The 21,436-nt window shown below is 33.4% G+C and overlaps 1 protein-coding gene across 2 annotated transcripts in view; it reads left to right on the forward strand.

Annotated features, from left to right (window-relative positions):
- The window catches only part of LOC100313591 (ephrin receptor type B-like protein), a 96,215-nt gene that overhangs the window by 23,073 nt on the left and 51,706 nt on the right, over positions 1 to 21,436 (forward strand). For both annotated transcript variants that reach the window (XM_085490735.1, XM_006821124.3), the window contains exons 4-6: positions 12,661 to 12,816; positions 14,233 to 14,562; positions 18,648 to 18,880. In XM_085490735.1, the coding sequence (XP_085346861.1) occupies positions 12,661 to 12,816; positions 14,233 to 14,562; positions 18,648 to 18,880 (719 nt within the window). The remainder of the gene's footprint in view (positions 1 to 12,660; positions 12,817 to 14,232; positions 14,563 to 18,647; positions 18,881 to 21,436) is intronic.

Genomic DNA, 21,436 nt, shown 5'->3' on the forward strand with positions numbered 1-21,436 from the left:
CAACGAAACGGAAAACGACAGCTATTTGGGTTTTAAGATAATGGCAGCACTCCCCCTGCCGATCCGATCAGGTCATGGTTCTTGATGGTAAACATCATAGACAGCATTCTAGTCAGAAACCCACTTAGAGACTGCACACCTGTCATCTGATATAAAAGACTAGCAAAAGCCATTGGTATTGTCCGATCTCTGTGGTGATTGATCAACTTACATTATGGCATTACAGCAGACCTGGTTATGTGTATGACATTTGAAAAGCACCATGAGCAGATGTCTTAGCTACTGCCTATATGAACTGAACTATCGTTGCCAGTGTGCTTAAACAAGCGTTTTCACATTCTGTTCACAAACCCCATTCATTGAAACCTTATACAATGTTTCCTCCAATGTTTCCTGTCGTGCTATATTAAACATTTTCCCTGACAATGTTTATTATCTTAAACTGTCCTCACTAAATTATGTTTCCTCAAAAATAATTAATTTTTTTACGCTTTCTGATATATGCTATGCCCAATTAAAAGTGTACGTGACCACCCCCATAACATAATGGGCTCATCTAAGACAAAGGATTTGAATTTGACTAGTAAAGTGCGTTTGAGGTGCCTGCTCTGCTCGACATGCAAAATTTACAACTTTTATACTTGACCTATGACCTCACATTTGATACAAAGCTATTTAGTGGTAACCAGGGGTAACATCTGTTTAAGTACCAGCTCCAAAAAACAGTTAAATATGAAGGAGGGGTCTAGATTACTTGACCCCAATGAGGTCACACAACTCATAAATTGCGCTAACATTCATTATCAAGATCCATGGTAACCAATCCTGATATAAGAAAAAACCACCCATGTTGCAGTCTCTGCAGCTACCTATATTAATATATTGAATACACTCCCTCCTCCAGCCATTGTACTGATTTCAGAAAAAAACATGTATCAATATTAAACTTTCTGTAATCTATTTTAACGCTTAGCTTAAAGACAGCTCCTATGAAAGCTTTGGGGATGGTGTGGGGGTACTACCTAGCTTTCTAAGTACTTAATTACTAAGGTACCTCAATTTCTAGATATTTTCTCTGGAAAACGGTGGGTCTTCCACCCATCTGTTTTTGTCAGTAGAATAGAGCCTGTTTTTCTTACACTTATTTCTTACTGGAGAGTCTAGAAAGCTGTGAGTATTTTGAGAGCTATCATGTAATCAATAAATGGCCTAGAACAGTGTGAGAAATGAAACAAATTGAGATTGGCAGCCGGAAAATACAATGGTGAGGTAATCAAGTATTTCATTCCTCGCTTCATATCGTATGTGACTAGGACAATCATGGGTATTGACAGTGAATCATAGTCTACAGTGCATACTCACACAAATATAAAAGATATCCTGCTCTACGTGCAATTTATTATAATCTTAACGTATCACACAAATTTGTGAGCAATTTTGACTGCTGGGTACGACTGGTTAATGACTGTGGATATTGTGATGGAATACAGCAATTAGGCCATCTCTGTGCAAGATGTCATGTGAAGTGGTGTAAAATGACATCTAGTACCTTGTTTATTCCTCCATACTGCAATTATCTAATGAAATCTTATTACCTCTCTTTGCAACTTGATTAATTTGATGCCTGTCTCATGATTTCATTCAGCCAATCACAGACATGTTGATAGGCATGTAGCATTACGTATCATGTAATTGGATGCTTCTTGTCACATGATCTGAATCGGCCAATAGCACTCATTTTCAATGATGTAGGAAGCAGACATATTGAATTGCTCTGCCAGCTTTGTGTTTGGGTGTTTCTCATCAATGAATTTAAAATGAACTACTTTCTAAAAATAATTTGAGCACTACCCGGTACACTGTACAGCTTGTTGGTCGATTAATAATTGAAAAAAAAATGTCTTACAAGACATAAAAATGCAACACACGTTTTATATGTTATTATAACAAGAGAGTAACTTTGTTTGTAAGGCATTGTTGGTTAATTAATTACTCAAGGGATTTCTAAACCAACTGATATAATTACATGCTTTCAGCACCTGGCGTCTTGCTTTCAGCAGTTATTAAAAGATTCTTGTACTAATTACACATAATATCCTCTTCCATTTGCTCTGCTTGTGTGGTTTGTGAATTTGATACGATCTAGTATGGACACAACAAATCTATAGTCACTCATGCAGTCCCTGTCATATAGACAATATGTACAATTTACTCAACCAGCAGTTTGTAATTTAAAAAAAAAAAAAATTAATTATTTTTATTTAAACTTTTTTTTCATCCCATGCAAGATATGTCTAGCGTCTTTGTGGAAAAGAATGCAGTTTTAACTTTCTTAAACAACTTCTTAAATTTGTGACCAATCTTCAGGAACTACTGTTAAAATGTTTTCCAGACCAACTTTCAAAGTTGTATTTATTTAAGTAACATAAACTGTTCCCTGTATTATTAAGGAAACATTATCTGCCCACAAAACTTAAAAAGTTTTTTGTTCTTTCAACTAACCATATATGGACAGAGTAGTTGACCAACACTGTTGATTAGCAATGTAAACTAATTTCTTGTCAAGTTTACAAATATCTCCCCCTCCCTCCCAAAATGTGCAATATACCTTCCTGTTGCAGTTACTACAGGTGTTATCTTCCCAGTATGTTGTTCACTCTAATCATACATGTTTATACCATTGACACACCCAACAAAGACTGCTAGGGTTTTTGTTTCCTCCACTGTGGATACATTACCAAAAGTTTGTTTTTATTAGTAGCCGCAGCTGCCGCCAAGCTGCTTAAACTGCCCTAAAGGTGTTTCAAGTTTTCAGCTCAGTTTTCGGCTGTGATCCCCAGTTTACCCTGACTTATCTTTTCATTTTGCCGTAACAAAAACAACAACTTTGTCGCGATTGACAGGCGACATTCCTACCTTTTACAGGTGTAACTTCCATATAATTGGGTTTCATGTGTACAGGATGGTAAAAGGAAACCCGAACATAACTAGATGGAATTTTTCTAGTACAACAAAGATAATGATGATGATTTTACCTAATAAGACCCTAATAATATTTACACTGTAAATTCTAATGGCCAGTAAAAAATACTGTTACATAAAATATGTGTATGATTTATGAATATTTCTGTTTCCTCATTGTAAAAGTATTATAGAAATCACAATTTTATTTTCCCTAATTATATTTAATATTCCGTCTAACCTGGTACATGGTGAACAAAAATTGTTATTTGAATGATGCTCAACTAAGTACCTGCCCCCTGAAAAACATAATTTTTGGAGCCGACTACAATGGCCATTAAGTTGAACGAGTACAGTAATCATCAAATTGCACATAGCATGTATGTAACCCATGGTGTAAATCAAAATACTGTAAGTATTTTAACATAGGTGTCACATTTTGGAACTTTTAAAATTTTTCCTGGTACCTGAATTATTCAAATCCATGTTTTTTGTAGTCACTGATGCAAATTAAGAATACAGTTTTATTCTGAATGGGATTTAAAAATGAGCTGGTATCACAGGAGAAGTTATTTTTATCTTGTGGAAATCATGGTCATTTTGTTTTTGTTGACTATAAAATTTGACCTGTTTGTGAAGCTTATTCTAGAACCAAAACACCTATTAAAATTAGTATACATACGGTGGTAAAAATGTGTTGCAGACAGCGATATCGATAAGAACATGGCAGTGGAGACTGTTGGCAGTAAAATGATCACGTATGCATATCCAGTTGGTGCCGGACACTAAACAGCACCGGCGGCTTATAATAGTATTATAGAAAGTTCTTTTTTGCTTTCGCTTTAAGATGGTTGTTTTCACAAACAAACACCCTCTATGCTTTGCAGGCTTTCTTTAATTGTTCTGCGGAACTTTGTGTATATTACGCTCATGAAGTGGTTGGTGTGACTTTCCAGGGTTCTCTTCGTTAGAGTAAACACTCGCTTTGTGTAAAGTCGGTTTATTCAGTTGTTTACTGTTTGGTTTAGTGATACCAATAGTCATTCTCCCCAATTTTTTCTCAACTATTTATATTTTTATAACTATTTATTTTTTGGAATTCTTCTTGTGTATTGTTCCTCTTTGAGCATGGCGGTTTTACTATGCTCGAATTTTTAAGAAAACAATAGAAGTTATTATTATGCTAATGAAGGATATTGTTCTGAAATATATCTACTTAGTATCACATCAATTAGGTTTTATTGTTATGCAAATGAGCCACACTGTTCAAAATTCCCAGGGAGAACTAATTTAACAAAAAGATATAAGTACTTTATATGAGTTGAAACTAACTTCATGTGGTTAAAATGCAACAAACTGTTTTTGGAAACCAACATGATGCAGACATATTGTGTCGTTGCACATATTGATGACTGAATCAGGCTTTATGATATCAATGTTGCTATGGTGATGGAGAAGAAGTTAAATGTGACTAGATGTGACAATGTTGCATTGGCTAGTGATTTGTTCATTTCGTATTCCAGTCAGGTACATATGACATCTCATTTATAGCTTTATGTGCTCATTATACCCCCCATAACCATACATCTTGGTGCATCTCATGCTTTTTAATGCATAACGTACATTTGTACATCTCGCTAAACATCTACTTCCATTTGTAGCCCTGATTGGCACATTCAAAATTGGAAAATTCCATTATTTTGTAGGTTATAGCAGTTTTGGTATGAATATAGTTTGTTATTACTGGTATTTGAAAAATCGATGCTACATTTGTACCTAGTACCTAAGTTTGTGATTATAATAATTTTAGCTTAATTTTTGAAAACAATCAAGACAGTCTAGGGAAATTTATTTTGTTGTGTGCTTGTTGATTCTTGTTTACAATGCACGCTGGGATTTGCTGGTTGTATGTATTTGTGTATGTTTGTCTAGTCCACTGATATCTCAAGAACCATGCCTCAAATTACAATGAAATTTGGTATACAGGTGTTCTGGGATCATGTGTAGACCAGATTAGATTTTCATTGTTATCTCAAAAACCAGGTAACAGACTAGTACATAGGTTGTCTGGGACCACAAATGAAATCAAATTTATTTCTTTTGTTTTCTAGTTAAATTTCTGTTAGTATTATCAACTTCCATTTTGTGTATCAGATTCCTTTCATAGTGTATCTCAAAGGCAAAAGCTAATAGACTAGTTTTAATTTTGAATATTTGCTATATCTATTCCATGCCTGCAATATAACAGCCATTCTTTATAGGATTTCTTTGATTTATATTGTCAGGGACGTGAGCTTTTACGCAACGCATCTGTGTTTTCAATTCCGAAATTGCATATTCATTATCATCCCCAAATTATTGCTTCAGTGAGTGAATTGGACAGTGATTTATCACAACATGAGCTTATTCTGAGTCTTATAGTTATGCCAAACATATACACGCATGTACTTAATAGTTTATTCTTATGAAGTTCTGGACAAATTAAAGATTATCTTGTTCATGCTTTTATTACTAATACAGTTATGCCATAAGATACTGAAATGAGAAAAAAAATTAGGGTCACCCGATAATTTCCCAAGAAACTAGGGTTAGAAATGTCATGAAAAATGGTCAAAATTGGTTTCTATGGTGAAATTGTTTTATAATATGACTAATTTAGATTGGTGACGTGAAATGAAAAAGACGTATATTATCATTGATATGAATCCTAGTAATATTATAACATTTTAACAAATTTACATTTAATCTATTGAGTTTCCAATGTTTGCAATTTTATGGGGAGTTCTCTCCCATAATGCATTGCATATATGTGCAGTAACATGCTCAGTAGTGCAAAATTTTAATCTGCCTTAATTGGTATTAAAGGACACAAACATTTGCTTTTCATACTGTTTTAAAGACGTTAATTAATGCCCACAGTTGTGATCCCTAAAAGTTTATAAATTTTTGGCTAAATCTCATTCCAAGTAAACCTATCTGATAATGAACATTTTAATTTCTAAATGTGTCCATTTGCTATGACTTTATGAATATCCAGTATTAGCCTCGCATTTCACCTCCAACATTTTGAAATTGCAAAATTAAATCCCCGTAATTAATTGTAACCAGTGGTTTGACCTGTGCATGTGTACTGTACCTGACTTGTCATATTAATCTGTTCTCATACGCATGTTTACCAATCCTTTCAGTATAGGCATAAAAATCAATAACGACATGAACTTACGTGTGTTTCAATCTATTAATTCATTTTGAACCAGGTTCTATGTTTTTGGATAAAAAATATGAAGTACGGTATGATTAGATGAAAGGATTATTTATTGTAAATCTCATTACTTTTTATTTATGAAATTTATATTAATTTCCCATCTTACCTATGTAGCACGAGATCAACTCCTGTTAACTCTAAAATTAAATTGTTAAACCGGTTTTGATGAAAACGTTGGTAATGACTGATTAATTGAAATAATTTCTGTAGAAAAAACGATACCATGAATATCTACATCGGTAGGTCACATGATCTAACGTTTCAACACGCACAAAGGCGAGGTGAATATTTGATGAATCTGCTTTCTTTGTCAGTTCATTTGCGCATCTTGAATCAAAATTTCAGTGAATAATCAAAGCCAAAAAAAAAGTTGCTAAATGTTTCATCAATTTGCAAGCAGAGAAAGGGCATAGTAATGTTCTGTAGTAGACCTACTTCGTTTCCACGATCTGTGAGACTAAATTTGCCACTTTTAATGATTTCCTGTGTGAATGTTACTTGCATTAATGGTTTATGCCAGCATCATAAAAAAAGGCAGATGATGCAGAAACTGTTGACAAGGTACTAGCGAAATATGGTTCAGGGTACTCAGAGTGAATTAAGTGAATGAGTATAAAATCGTCAATTCAAAAATACAGGAGCGACGTTATTAGTAACTACTAATGTCAAAAAGTATTAAAATACATTCATCATATTCCCAACATTACTGTCATGTCTGCATCATTTAGTGGAGGAAATACATTTTGAACAAACCCCATGAAAATGTTCAAGAGGATATGAAAAAAAAAAACGGAAATAAAAGCTGGTATCATGTGGATATGGTGATTCACTATATTACTGGCAGTGATAGATGAGGAGGGATGAACAGGAAAATAGAAGCGCAATGAGAAATTTAGACATTAAGCTCAGTGAATATGGATATTCAGATTAAAATAGCCGTTAAAATGAAAGGGATTAGACACTGTCGAAGAGAAGGATGGATTTTACATCGCCGGGACATTGTAAACAATCTGTATAATATCCAAGAGCTTGCCGGAAAATAATCAATAAAAGTGGTTGAGTTGAATTACGGAAAATACAGAAAATTGGTGACTTGAAAAGACAGCCGCTTTAAAACGACATTAAGTTCACAGATAATGCAAAATGCATTGTGTTCAGATTAGCGTAATTACTGAAAAAAACAAAACTAGAAATCTATAAAATACCTGAATGATGATACTAATCAGAAGTTTCCGATCATAATGATGATTATTCTTGTCGTGCAATTGTTTCTCAAGTACATGAAGCTTATTTGGTTGTCAGTCAGATAAGGGGTGTTCTCAAATTGTTGAAGTTCACCAAAAAAAGGAATGGTATTTTCTAGGGGAGGGCGGGGGGCTGTTGGTGAAAAGGCTATTTCTTCTTGGTGATGAACATTGATTTTAAATTTCCATCGTTTGTTTTTTGTTGTGTTTCCAGAGTTTGTATGGTCAACTATATTGTAAACTTTGAGAACACCCCTAAATAAATAACTAGAATTGATTTATTTTGTTCTTATCACAGTTTCTCTTTACCTTGTCTTGCATTATAGCATAAATATATACTGTATAAATTTTTTTAAATTGTTCACATATTTATTTTTGCAGTGGTGAAGTTTTTTGCATCTTTAGTCATGGTGTCAAAATATTTTCACAAAAAAATATATTCGTGCAAAGTTTCCCTTTGCTTGAATGTAAGCGACAGCTTTGTCTTTGATTTGAAGAAAACTGCTCTTGGCTATAATAAAAATTTTGTAGTAGTTGGTTATTGTAGTGTTTAGTAGACCACACAATACTCCACTTTATTTTTGTTAAGTGACTTTTTACTGCCACCACTATGTTGGACACCAAGACTGCTTTGCCATGTGTGTCTGTGTCTTGAGATTGTTACAGGATTGCAACAAGCTGGATCAAACCAACATTAAATGGAAATATGAAACTACAAATGAATATAATAATACAAGATAAAGTTACTTTTCAATCTATTACATCCAATCATATAAATGTTTGACAAAGTTATACAGATAAATTAATACTGGCAAAGTCTTGCATGTTAGCAGACTGGTACACTCTTGTGATGGAAAGTTTGTTCTTAATACCAGCAACTTATTGAGAAATGTTGCCATTTGGATGTCTGAAACAATACAGTGGTGCAGTCAGTAACAAACCTATCAACAACTTACCTGCCAATCTTGCTGTTTTAGTGTCTGAAACAATATGGCGGTGACAGTGATCCGAAAATGTTTTCACATTTAATGTTTTCACACTGGACCACATCATAAATTTTTGGTCAAAATTTGTTTTTTTGGGGAAATTTAAAGCTGCCAATAGATATTTCAAGATTACTTTAAATCGTAATTTTCAATACAAATAATAGTCTCGCTACCTTAAGTGGCAGTCTGATATATTGTCCATCCTCTCTGAGTTAAGAAACATCTGAGCATATGAGAATGAGAAAACAATTTACTTTGATTATCCATTGAATTGTCCACGTTTCCCACTGCTTGACCTGAGAACCAGAAAATTAATTCTTGTAACATAAATAATGCTGTTGACACCCATCGGTAAGCGCTGCTGTTAACAATACTTCAATTGTTTTCCCGGTTTTTCTATAGTGTTTGTTTTTTCACTAATAGTTCTGGAAATAAGTGCCGGTAAACACTTGGTTGGTAGCGGCAGTTTTGGATCAGTCACTGAGTGATAGCTATGGTGTGCGTCTCCACGTTCTGATTCTCAAGTGCGCATACAACTGGACGTAGATCACGGATTGTTGACTTAGCGAGTTTTCTTTTTTAAATGTACAATAGAATGATTGATATTATTCCATCAGTCATGTGCAGTGTAATTTTTTTATTTCAGTTGAAAAACAACAACACCCAGCCGTTATCAAGTGCTTTGGAAAGTATGTTTTTTGTGTCAATAGCATTGGAGATAAAAGCAAAAAAAAAAATTGAGAGTAATTTCCGTTAATGGATGTGTCAATTTCGCCAAGAAATTGTTTGTCCAAGTGGCATATGCTGTCTGAAAAGTGTCTTATCATAGCTGTAGTCGTATAATTGTTGTCTGAAATCGGAACAAGTGATCAGACAGGATAGTGGTTTAAACTATATACCTTTATTTATCAAATATACTGACTAATTTTGTCATGCCTTCTTGGTCTCAGCACCTCATCAGACATCTTTTTGCAATTATTGTATGTAGAATATTCCAGGGTCACAAATGGTTATTTTCAAATCCTTGTGATCAACAGTTCAATTACCACTGTCAGTAATAATGGGGTTTCTTAAAAACATCCATTTACTACATCTACATTTGATCACATTCAAAGCATAGTGCTTCAGATGTAATTTGGAAATTAGTGCCACTGACTCTTCTAACGGTTATGTAAGTGCTACTAGTGGAGCAAATATGAAAACTTGTTTAAGGTATTTGTCTAAGAGACGTGGTTGGAGATAGTGAGATGTTTCATTGGATGGGGGGGGGGGGGGGGAGGGAGATGGGTGTGGTTTGTGATGATAGGGTCTTTCATTTTTTCCCCCATTTCATTACCTTCATTACTCAGTCCTAATCTGTGTAATTATTCCGATGTTTTAACAAATATTTGTATGCGGATGCTGCTTCTGTGTTGAACAAACGCAATATAGCTAATAACATTCTCCAGGGTTTTAAAATCTTCTATGAAATTATAAGAATATCCGGCTGCAAACATTTGATGTTTCAACAATATATGCTGTTAACGTTCTATAGGGTTTTAAAATCTTCTATGAAATTATAAGAATATCTAGTTGCAAACATTTGATGTACCAACAATATATGTTTCACAAGATGGTTGTTATTCATTTGTGGATAGTGAAATAGTGTAAACATGATTAATAATCATGTTTTACGAGAGTTTGATAGTTTTATTACTTGTTTATTAAAAATGCTTAATAAATTAAACCACTTTTAATTTGATACTGTTTTGGCAATAAAATTGAAATATTTTGTGCAATGATAACAGAAGTATTTATTACTTTACAGGAATTAATGCTTTTTAATTGAGTCTACGATGTTATGGCAGAGTAAATTAGTCAAATAAGAAAGGAAAATGTTGTAACAAACAAGATCTGTCTCAGCTTTGTGCAAAAATAATCAAACTCTAAACGTATAGCATTAATCCTTAATGTTAGCATAATCTTGGCAGTGTAACATGCAAAGCATAGCCCAGATTAGGATATCAGGATTAGATCCTGGTGTTACCATGTATCAGCTGTTATTAATGCCCACTACTACATGCCTAATTTGTAAGAGAGAACAATTTTAAATTCAGTTCCTGTGAAATTTTAACTTTTACCAGAATTAAAATGTACCCACAATCAAAGTGTACCAGTATATTGTACGTTGTCACATGAAACATTTTTTATGCTGGAGTCACTGGAGTGAATTAAGTTTTGTTTTATATTATGCAAACCTATACCCCCAGATTTAAATTGGTACGTTCCTTATTGGAACCTGTTCTTGTAAGTCTTAAAATTAAAACACGAATTTTAAAAATGCTGTTGTGGCATTGAACTACATCCATATCAATTTATATTATCTAAATCATATATTAATTTCAGAAGCATACAGTATGCCTAATTAGAATAAATTCAGCGCTTTTTTTTCCCTGACAATATTATCATCCAGTTAATGTCACAGAAAACTATATCCTGGGGTGCTGTGTTTTTAATGTGTCTTTATTACCAATGGAATAAAGAAAACGTGACCAGGTGGTCTTTTATAGCTCCAGAACTAATCACTATACCAAACATTACTTGTTGTTGTTATTGCCATAATTATGTAAGTTTGCATACCATACAATGTTTAATTGTTACTTTTTCTTGCTGTCTGGGTCTTTATTGCCTCTCGCTTTGTAACATTGAGTGTAGCATCTGTGTTTGGAAACCATGATGTGTCAGCACAAATAAAAACTTTTGCCACCATCACAAATTTTAAACCCACATAATTTTTTCATAATTTTTCAAAAAATTTGATAAAGACTTGTAACTATTAAAAATTCATGGCTATTAGGTTCAAAATGATGAAAAAAAAATGTAGAAAAATACATAAAAAACAGGTAAAATTTTCACCAAAAATTATAGCACTCAAGGGGTTAAAAAAGCCATAAAAATAATAAAGACTTATTATTCTGACATTTGCATAACAATTTGTTATTAACATAATCTTGCCTTGCTCAATCATCATAAGATGAATGGGAACATATATGAGGGGAGAAATGTCTGTATTCGTTGTTGTTGTGTTGGTGTGGTTCAATCTAGATTCTCATTACACATGATTGTAGTAGTTATAAAATGTTTTTTGTGTATGTGGTGTGCAGTTGGCTGCTTATGGGAAAAATGTAGAGTGAAACTAATGCTAGGTCATCGCTAAGGTTATTAGGTCATCACCAAGGACCGCCTGTGTTGTATAAGCTGTAGCTGTATGTGGGATATATTATAACTTCCTGCGAGTTTGTAGCAAAAGGATACATTAAAAAAAATGCACCCGAAACCTGCTACCGCCTGTGTCTTACATGACAGAAATGCACTCGAAACCTTCTGCCATCTGTGTCTGTTTAAAAAAGTATTAAATCTTATTTTATTTATCAAAGTTAAAATTTTGTTCATCTTAAAAAAAAGAAAGACAAACAATTCAATTTTGTTTTTACTACGGGACACTGTTAGGTAAAAGTTTTTGAAGCTAGAACAATTTCTTTTGGATTATTTGTAAATTTGAGTAAGGAATTTGTATTCAATATATGGATGTATGTATGTCTTATAACAAATCTGGTACATTGTTTGTTTGGTGAGAGAGAATTGACGATGTTGAAACCGGGTGTGTGCTGTTCATGTAATTGTGTTGACACATGGAAACTTTTGAATTTCACAAGGGACACATTTACCATATATTTTTAGGTTTTGGTGAGTAGGCGTAGTAATAGTAAAAGCTGGAAAGAGCCACAGCTGAATTAGATTTGATCTAATTGAACATCCCCTGAGCTAATGTACAGTAGCTATATGTTTCACTGCTCTGTTTTCTATACAACAATTTTAGTATTAGGAGCACTTTTTATTACAATATTTTATTTTCAACATCTTCTCGTGTTTATGGTGGACTCAGTGGAGCTATCTAACAAAAAAAAAAATCAATTGACAATAATGCATATAGCAGTTATCGCTGTCTTCTTAACACAATGCACTGCATAAATTAAACATTGCAGTGCATTTTGGGTAAAACTAACAGTTGAATTATGGGTGAAAAGACTCTTGCATCTATAGTTGGTAGTGGTTTGTATCTGTTCATGCTTTGATTAGACTGTTGGTTCCAACATCATTTCACCTATAAAGAAGTGTAAGTCTGTTTTGATGAGTAATATTTTTCTCTCTCTCATATTTGCAGCTTGTTTTGCCGGAGAGTACAAAGTAAACATTGGTAATTCAGCATGTAAAGCTTGTCCTGCACAGAGTTATTCTCTAAGCCAGGCCTCTGCACAATGTCTATGCACAGAAGGCTACTACAGAGCAAACAAAGACCCTGTTTCTGATCCATGTACAGGTAAGTCACTTTTGTTGGTATACATATTTATTTCTATCTACACTCATTCTCCATACAAAAAAAAAAAGTGTAAGTAAACATATCTCATTGGTGGATGCTCATCATGTGATCCAAATTATGGCTTGTTATTGGTTAAGGTATACTACCATATCCCTGCAAATGAAATTCTGCTTTCATCTTTTTATCCAACTTTCATACCTCATTTTCTGTAACATTTCAATAGCAACCACTAAACATGAAACAATTGGAAGGCATTGATCAACTATCTGCATTCAAGCCTGATCTTTGACCTTACCAGTCACATGATCAAATCACCCTGTTAGTGATTTGATATTGCTGGCCTTGCCAACTTTAGTAGAGACTGTAATCCCATCTTGAAGGACAAACCAGTAAATAGTAACAAACAGAAAATTGTGTTGAAACTCAGCAACTCAGCATATATACTCAGATTTGGCAGTTTTCATTATATTATTGATACAAGACAATATATAAAATAAGCATTCATTGCATTATTCTTTAAGTTTTAAATATCATCAACTTTGGCAGTTACTGAAGTTTGTTGATTTGAAATAACTTGAAATAAAAAAAAAATCCAATACTAATGGTGAATTAAATTAAAAACTGGTGAATTTTAAAACCTTTCATTTTAAAATCATACCAAGGCAGATAACAAATGGAATTTCACTGACCATCAAAAATTATATTCTTGGTTCTGCTGTTATATTTGACAGAACCAAGAATAATGACCCAAAGTGTTACTATTTAATGTGTTGGAGTTATTCGGTCAATATGTCTGTTCGGTCCTGGGAAAAGGAGGCGGGTTTATTGAACTGGTCTGCTAACCCATAATCAGGCTTCATCACATAACAAGAGAAACTGGTCTTTAAATTAAAGTATGGTATCCCAGCAACAATTTTATGACTAGAGTGGATTTAAAATGTTCCACTTTTATTACCTGTTCACTAAAATTGGTAATTGTTCTTTGTTTAGGACAAACACCTTGCACTTCCTAAAACATTTTATTTCTAATGTATACCCCCCACCCCCGAGTCCTGTTCATATTCCGATTTATTACTCCCCTGTCATCATTCTCATTGTTGATTTCCATTCTGATTATTATTCTTCCATAATGCTGCTATCTTTTTGCATCATTTCATATCAAAATTACCAAATAGAATAAATCATGTCTACATGTCATATATTGTTCTCATATATTAATTTTCATAAATTGTACAAAGAAAGTATTTCTACGTGTTTGCGAAGTAGTTAAGGGAATAGCTTGATTATTCAAAACTTGCAAAATAACACTTGCCTTTTAATAATAATCATTATAAGTCAAGTTTTTTGTTTGTTTGTGATCTTGCCCGATTTATTACTATGAATTGTTCTAACTAATGCATTTATTTCTTTTCTCAGCACCTCCATCTGAGCCAACTGGTGTACGAGCAACTGTCAGTGAGTCCTCGGTGGTTACGTTGTTTTGGAATCGACCACATAACACTGGTGGACGTATAGACATTTTCTATAGAATAGAATGTGAACTGTGTCATGGGGATCAATGTCAACCATGTTCTTACACAGTACAGTATTCACCAACACAGTACGGACTGACATCTTCGTCTGTTAACATCAGCAGACTCGACTCTTACACTGAGTACAGATTTAAAGTGTATGCAGAAAATGGCGTGTCCAGATTGAGTGGTATTGAAAGTTATGCAACAGTGAATGCTACTACCTCCTCAGCTGGTAAGTCACACCCCTATTTATAATGAATTGTTCCATTACGCATATATCTAAAATATTAACACCAACTTTCATAGTTATACCAATTATAAAATCTTGTCTTTAATATTTGTTGTTTGTATTTATATTTGTAATATATAAAAAAAGTGAATGGAATTGAGAAATTGGTTGCACATTTTGACACTGTAATTTTGCTTTTAAAGAACGATGGTTGTTGTGCAGTGAGGATTTGAATTCCATGTATTTTACATGTTTTGTGTTTCTTTAAGTCTCAAATTGAACACAACGCGGCATGACAACCACCGCCCTTTAATAAATTTTACATGGAACTGTTAGTTGCTGCTGAAGCTGTTTTAGGTCTGAATTAATAGACTTTAAAGATTTAATAGCGTTGAATTAATTCAAGCTTTAGGCGATCACATAAATTATGTTTAAATGATTTCCCATCTGTGATTTTAATAAATTTATGTTGTTTCTGCTTTTTGGTATGTTTTTTTGCTGACAGTCTTTACCCAAATTAAAGTAATTATGTGGCCATTTTATGTTGAAATTGCTGTGGTTATGGAATTGAATTTTGGGAGTTTGTTTAAAAAAAATTATTGAATGGATCCAGTAAGTGTAAAGTTGGAAAATTGTGAATTCTTAACAGCAAGGGATTGAAGAAGGATTTAGTTCTATGATGGATGTTGTTTCTACTAGTTGTCTTTAGGAGATTTAGTTGTATAATACTGAACCTGGTAAGTGGAGATCTGGATTTTTTGAGATTATAAAGAGCTGTATTGTATTACAATAGCACATGCAGTGTCTGCCCTATGGGTTTAAGAATACAATCTCTAGATAATCTACATTAGTTGGAGTTGATAAATAACAAACATATGTTTTATTCTGATGGAAGATTTGTCATTGTCATCTTCTGTCGCTTCCAATATTAGAATTTAAGAATTTTTTTTATTGATAATTACACACTGATGGTAAATAGTTTATGGAATTTGTAAAAAGCTCACGTTATGAATGAACATCAGCTATCATGCTTTCCTGAAAATATGCAGCAGTTTATTTTGTACAACCCCAATGCAGATTTATGAACCTAGTGGCCATACTATTATTGATTGGCTTAATGATTAGGATAGAGTGTTGGATACCCAATGAATTTCACTTTGAATGGATCATTGTAGATTGCCTAATGTCGCCATTAGCTCAAATATTATGACAGAGGTTCCATCAATTCAATACTTTCTTTGTTTCCTAATTGTTCACTGTTGAATAGTAACTTGTTGCCAGTTTTTTTCAAATCATTTGTGTAAGGTTTTTTGGACCACTGTAATGCAGCTGACACATTTTACTGGTGTGAGTCATTGGGGGTAAATCTGTGAAATAGTAATGTTTGGTTTTCCAATGTTTGTTGACCTTAAACTTTCCAACTCATTTACTGCTTTGTCTGGATAAAACAGCTGGTGCCACCAACCCTCTGTCCCCCCTCCAACTACCAGTTGATAAGATTTCCATGACAACTCCATCAGATGTATCAAGACACAGTGTCATCAAAACTGATTAAATAAATGAAAACTAACATCTTGTCAACAATTTATTTTGTGTCACAGATCAAAATAATTGTTGATTGTAATTTTTCCATAATTGTTGTTTTCTTCTAGTTAACAATTTTATTTATTTGATGCGAACTGAGGAGAATTGACCTCTTATTCATTCATGTTTAGAGTGTGAGAAATGTCTAGATTACTTTTTTAAGTGAACTATGGAGTATTCACCCCCTAGTCATGAATAAAATATCAATAATATCCAGAGAACATTTTTTAATGAACTATGTTCTATTTGCATTAGATGTTTTGGCTGAATGCAGTTCAAATTTTCACAGCAATTTGGTTTTCACATTAGTCATGCAACATTACCATTTTGACAAATTGAGAAATAAAATAAAATATATTTACTCATTATGAAAAGAACTTTTATGAGGGGTATTTGAAAAACGAAGGAAGCATATTAATTTAAAATATGTACTGTATAGAAGTTATTATTCGGAACTAAATAGAATTAGTTTGAAATGATTTATTACCTCCATATTTGACTTAAATATGTTTTTATTTCCAGAGAACTTTATATTTAATATATAAGTTAAACACATGTTTTCAGAAACCAGTTTTGCGTTCTTTCAATTTGAAAAAATATCAAATTTTTCCAATATTGTCTAGGTGATGCTCAATTAATAAACTTGAAGTATAAAATGTATATGTGCATTAGCCAAAAACCTTAATTGTTGTGAATAGTCACCAATATGCCATCTGGGATTGAATATTGCAATATGATATCCTAAAATAGTATTTAGTACCCGGTTCTCTACCATCTGCTGCTCTCTACCAATTCATCCGTCATTGTCACCAGAAATGAAATATGAAAATTCCATTATCATGAATAAAATTATAAGATTTCCCTAATGTCAGTATGATATCGCATGACTTCTGGTTTTTTTACAAAGCAAGTGTCAGTATGATATCACAAGTCCTTGTCATATGAAAATGGCTCTACTTAAAAGGTAACGGTCTTAAAATTTCTATGAATTGGGACAATTCAGTTCAGAATCCAATATGGCGGCCATATGAATTCACGCATGCTGCAACTTTTCCCAAAAAATTTAAACTGTTATTTTTCAAATTCTATACCAAAATGCCTAGAAATGTCCTTTTCCAGATCGTTATAAACAAACCTATATACCTCTCACTCCATCTATGTGAATGGTATAGTCCACTATGTGAAATGTGAATTTCTAAAGATGAATCATGTAAAAATGCCCTGAATAAATGGTTGTGCTTGCAAATTAATCAACATGCAACATGTGCAGGTGTTGGCTGGCACACTAAATATGTTTGAAAAAATGAAAATAAGTAAACCTGTCAGTACTTTTCTGATGTTTTAACTGAAGATATACTTGTATTGGTTTTGACAATTGGGAATATTTTTATTGCTTTCAAATACTTGTCAAATGTGTTAACAACTTCACACACTGTTACAAATAATAACACTACCAGATTCTCCACCATCAGGCCAGTTAACTGCAAGAAATAACAGTTTCACGGCTGTTGATTCTATTGTTCACCAAAACAAAGAGATTTACTGTTAAAAAGTCTTTGACATTGAGCATGATGGCTTCATGTAGACCAACAACTGGTTGTCCCACTACATGGCTTTCATGTATGGCTCCAACTCATTTAGCGGCTCTGGACTGATCTCATCTTTTGTACCAAGTATCCTAGCAACTGTATATATCACAAGAGAATATTGCTATTTTGTCTCAAGAATCTTTGCATCTTCATCACCAAACCACAGATTTACCATCATGCCATTGTAGGCGTGAAATATACCCCTCCCCAATTATCAAATGTTTCTTTTGATTTATTTGATATCGCTTTTTAAAAAATACAATTTATGACTTTATTGTTGTGAATACTAGTACTGTATGTTGTAAAACTAACACAGCATAAAAATGCAAGGGAGTAATACAGTATTGTTTATTGTGTGTGTGTAAAAAAACTGTATAGCTGCTGTTACAGTGTTATCACAAAGGGTATTACCTATAGTCTGCTGGTCTGTATTTTGAAATAAAAATTGTATGCACGAATAGAGAACCATAACACAAATGTGACACAGTTATTGCAAAGAGAGGTTAATCTTGTGAAATCTGTCTGCATTTTAGAAATGTAATTGCAAATGCTTGTATTTTTATTTCTGGTTTTGCCCATTGAAATGAATATACTGTAAAATCTGTATTAGAAACCGCGGCTTCTATTAAAATGGTACAATCCAATAGAGGGGGTGCGGCTTCTATTAGAGCATCTACACATATGAGAAATGATGATTTTTTGGTTCTCAATTGTTTAAAAAGAATGGGTGCGACTTCTATTAGGGATGCGGCTTCTAATACAGATTTTACGGTATATCCAAAAAATAAAGGCTTATTAAATGCAGATTATAAATTTTGAATGAGGCTTCATAGATTCATATTATTCGTATTCAACAGGTGCAATATGACATTAATAAAATAAATTAACAAAATGGTTTCATTTTAACTATTATAGTTCCGTCGACGGTTAGAGCTGTTAGAGTCACCGCTGAGACTGAAAACACAATTGAGCTACAATGGCTTGTACCAGAGTTTCCGAACGGTGAGATTCTAGAGTATGAAATACGTTATCATCCTCAAGCTGCCAGCGTCGAAGGAAGTAAATACCAAGTATCCAAGCCATCTAATACTGGTACCCAGAATGCAATTGTCAGCCAATTGGAGCCTGGTACGGACTATTCATTTGAGGTAAGTTGTGTTAAACAAAATTTTTAAAGTAAATAAATAAGCTGTATTTATGAAATTAGTGTGTCAGTGAGTTAGTAGTTGTTAGGCTGTTTTGGTTTATAAATATGGATGTCTGGATGCATACTTGGTGATGAATGTTATTTTACGTACATGTCCCATCAACTTATCAGATCGTGGGAGACTTTGGTGAAAATATTGTGAGTTACAGTGAATCAATACAAATAGTTGTGAGAAGAGAGTGGTATGTGTTCTTTAGGGTAATTGATTACATAGCGGTTCACATTGTTTGCTCATAAGACCCAGGTATACCATAAATTAGATAGATAATGTTGTGTTCTTGTTAGAGAAAATTATCTGAAGAAAACCGTAATTGATGAGCAGATGGGTACAGTAAGTAGCAGAGCTTGACCTATGTGTATGAATGATGTGGATGCAGTGGAACAGTCCGCCAAGAGCTAACAAAATAAGTGCCATAAAATAATAGCACTTTTACTTTTTGAAAAATTTCATTTTTATGAGCCATCTGTGTACTCTAGAAAAGTGCATGATTTTGATGCGTGTAAGTAGTAATTTATTTCTTTAGTTTTTAGACAATATATTCGACACTATGGTAATGTGGTGCTGTAAATCATTGTGATGTTTACGTGCACCCATGCCTGAAACGAACACTCTTCCAAAGTTTTTCATTCTCAAGGCTTTCTCTGTGACTGTAAAGTACCAGCATCATTTGTATCTTAACTATAATCTAATAGTACTTGGATTATTAAGATGACAGGCTTTCCGTTAATAATAGTCAAAACAATGAGCCTTATAGGAGTTAAAGTTAGAGAAAGGTTGAGAAGGCATGAAAAAAAAGAATACTTTTATTCATTCAAGATTTGTCATGACAGTGTGGGTAAGCCGAATTGAAAAGCAGCCATAATGAATGCTGAAAACACCCAGTCAAAAGTCAGCTATGTCTTTGTGTCGGTATGATACAAAGCCAGAACAGTTGGAGTGATCCAAATTACGAAGGACAGACCAAATTAGAAGTGATACTATTCAGACCACAGTTGTATAAGTCCATTTTCTATGTCCCTCTACTCCCAAAAGAGCACAATTTGATAAACAATACGTGATGGTCAAGTATCGGCACCAGTGAACTCCATCTTTAGGTTAGGTGTCAGGTTTTAATGTTGGATGGGTTCTTGTTTTTGCTACTCCATGCTTGGCTGCACTCCATGTAAAACTCAATGAGAAGTCTGACTTTTTAGTGTACACATTGCAGTCATTAGACCAGTGTGCCTTGTTGCATGTTTGTTGAAGGATTGCACAGTCAGGCCATGTCACTTTGCTAATATCTACTTTACTTGTAATGTTTGGTCACTGATGTATGACACCAAAGTTTTCGCTTTACAGTAAATGTTCAGCAAAAAAAAAAAATGTTTGTCACAATATGTTTATTGATTTTTAATAATACCTCAGTCTGTATTCAGATTCATAAACTGGAGATATTTTTGAAACTCCAGAATTATAAAAAAAAGTTCTTAACTCAAAAAAAAAAAAATAACATGTACAACTTTGTTTCCCTGCAGAAGTGTAATCTTGTTTTTAACCTTTTCACCACCAGTTCCCTTTTTTCATCACAAATTCACAAAATAGTACCGTTTATAGTCTGCACTTTCCTTCAGAAGATTGGGACACAAATTTTTTGAGTAAGAACCAAAAATTTACTCAAATTTTGTCTGTTGGCTCTAAAATTAGAGTTCATTTCCAGAAATACTGAAAAATACAAAAAAAAAGTGCAGACAAATTTGGACAAGAAAGTCTGGTGGTAAAAAGTGTAAATATAACTTGTGTTCAGAAAAGTTAGTACATTTGCACCACTTTGGGTCACAGTGACTAAAATATGTCTAAACACAGAGTTTTTGACGTTTCATCTGTCAGTGCATAAAATCTCACTGACCTTGATGGCTCCTTGTGAAGAAATACTGTGATATGTTGGCATCTATTGTACCAACTCTGTGTTCATCAATTAACACCTCTATTCAAATGGTCCTATACACTGATAAAATTTGGTGAACTACTTGCTAATTATTTGCATAGCTGTAAAAGCGGCCAATGCTTTTGTCTCTCCATTATAACATGCAATATAACAGAGACTTTTGAAAGACTCGATTAAAACAAGCTAATCTGTCCACAAAAACCTCTCAAACAATTTATCAAATACTTTACAAAGGTCACCTCTATATATTCATTCATCTATTGAAAATGAAGCCTTAAGTCAATCTCATCTTCTATTAAAGAAATGGTCTGGCACATAAAACTGTCAAAATACCCCATTAGGAGCAATCAGCAGTAAAAGTTTTAAAACATAAAAAATAAAATGCAAAATAAAAAAGTCAAGACTGGTCATTTTCCAAATTCTATCAAAAAGTAATATTTATTGAATACATTATTCGCAAAAGACATTTATGTCTATGATACAACTTTAAATAAAGCTATATTATGACAAGTCTATTATGCTGGATTGCTGTTTTCCCTCGTATATTGCTTTATTACGACTGTGTCCCTTTG

Source organism: Saccoglossus kowalevskii, chromosome 15 (genome assembly GCF_978046115.1).
Source record: "Saccoglossus kowalevskii chromosome 15, keSacKowa6.1, whole genome shotgun sequence".
Taxonomy (NCBI): Eukaryota; Metazoa; Hemichordata; class Enteropneusta; family Harrimaniidae; genus Saccoglossus; species Saccoglossus kowalevskii.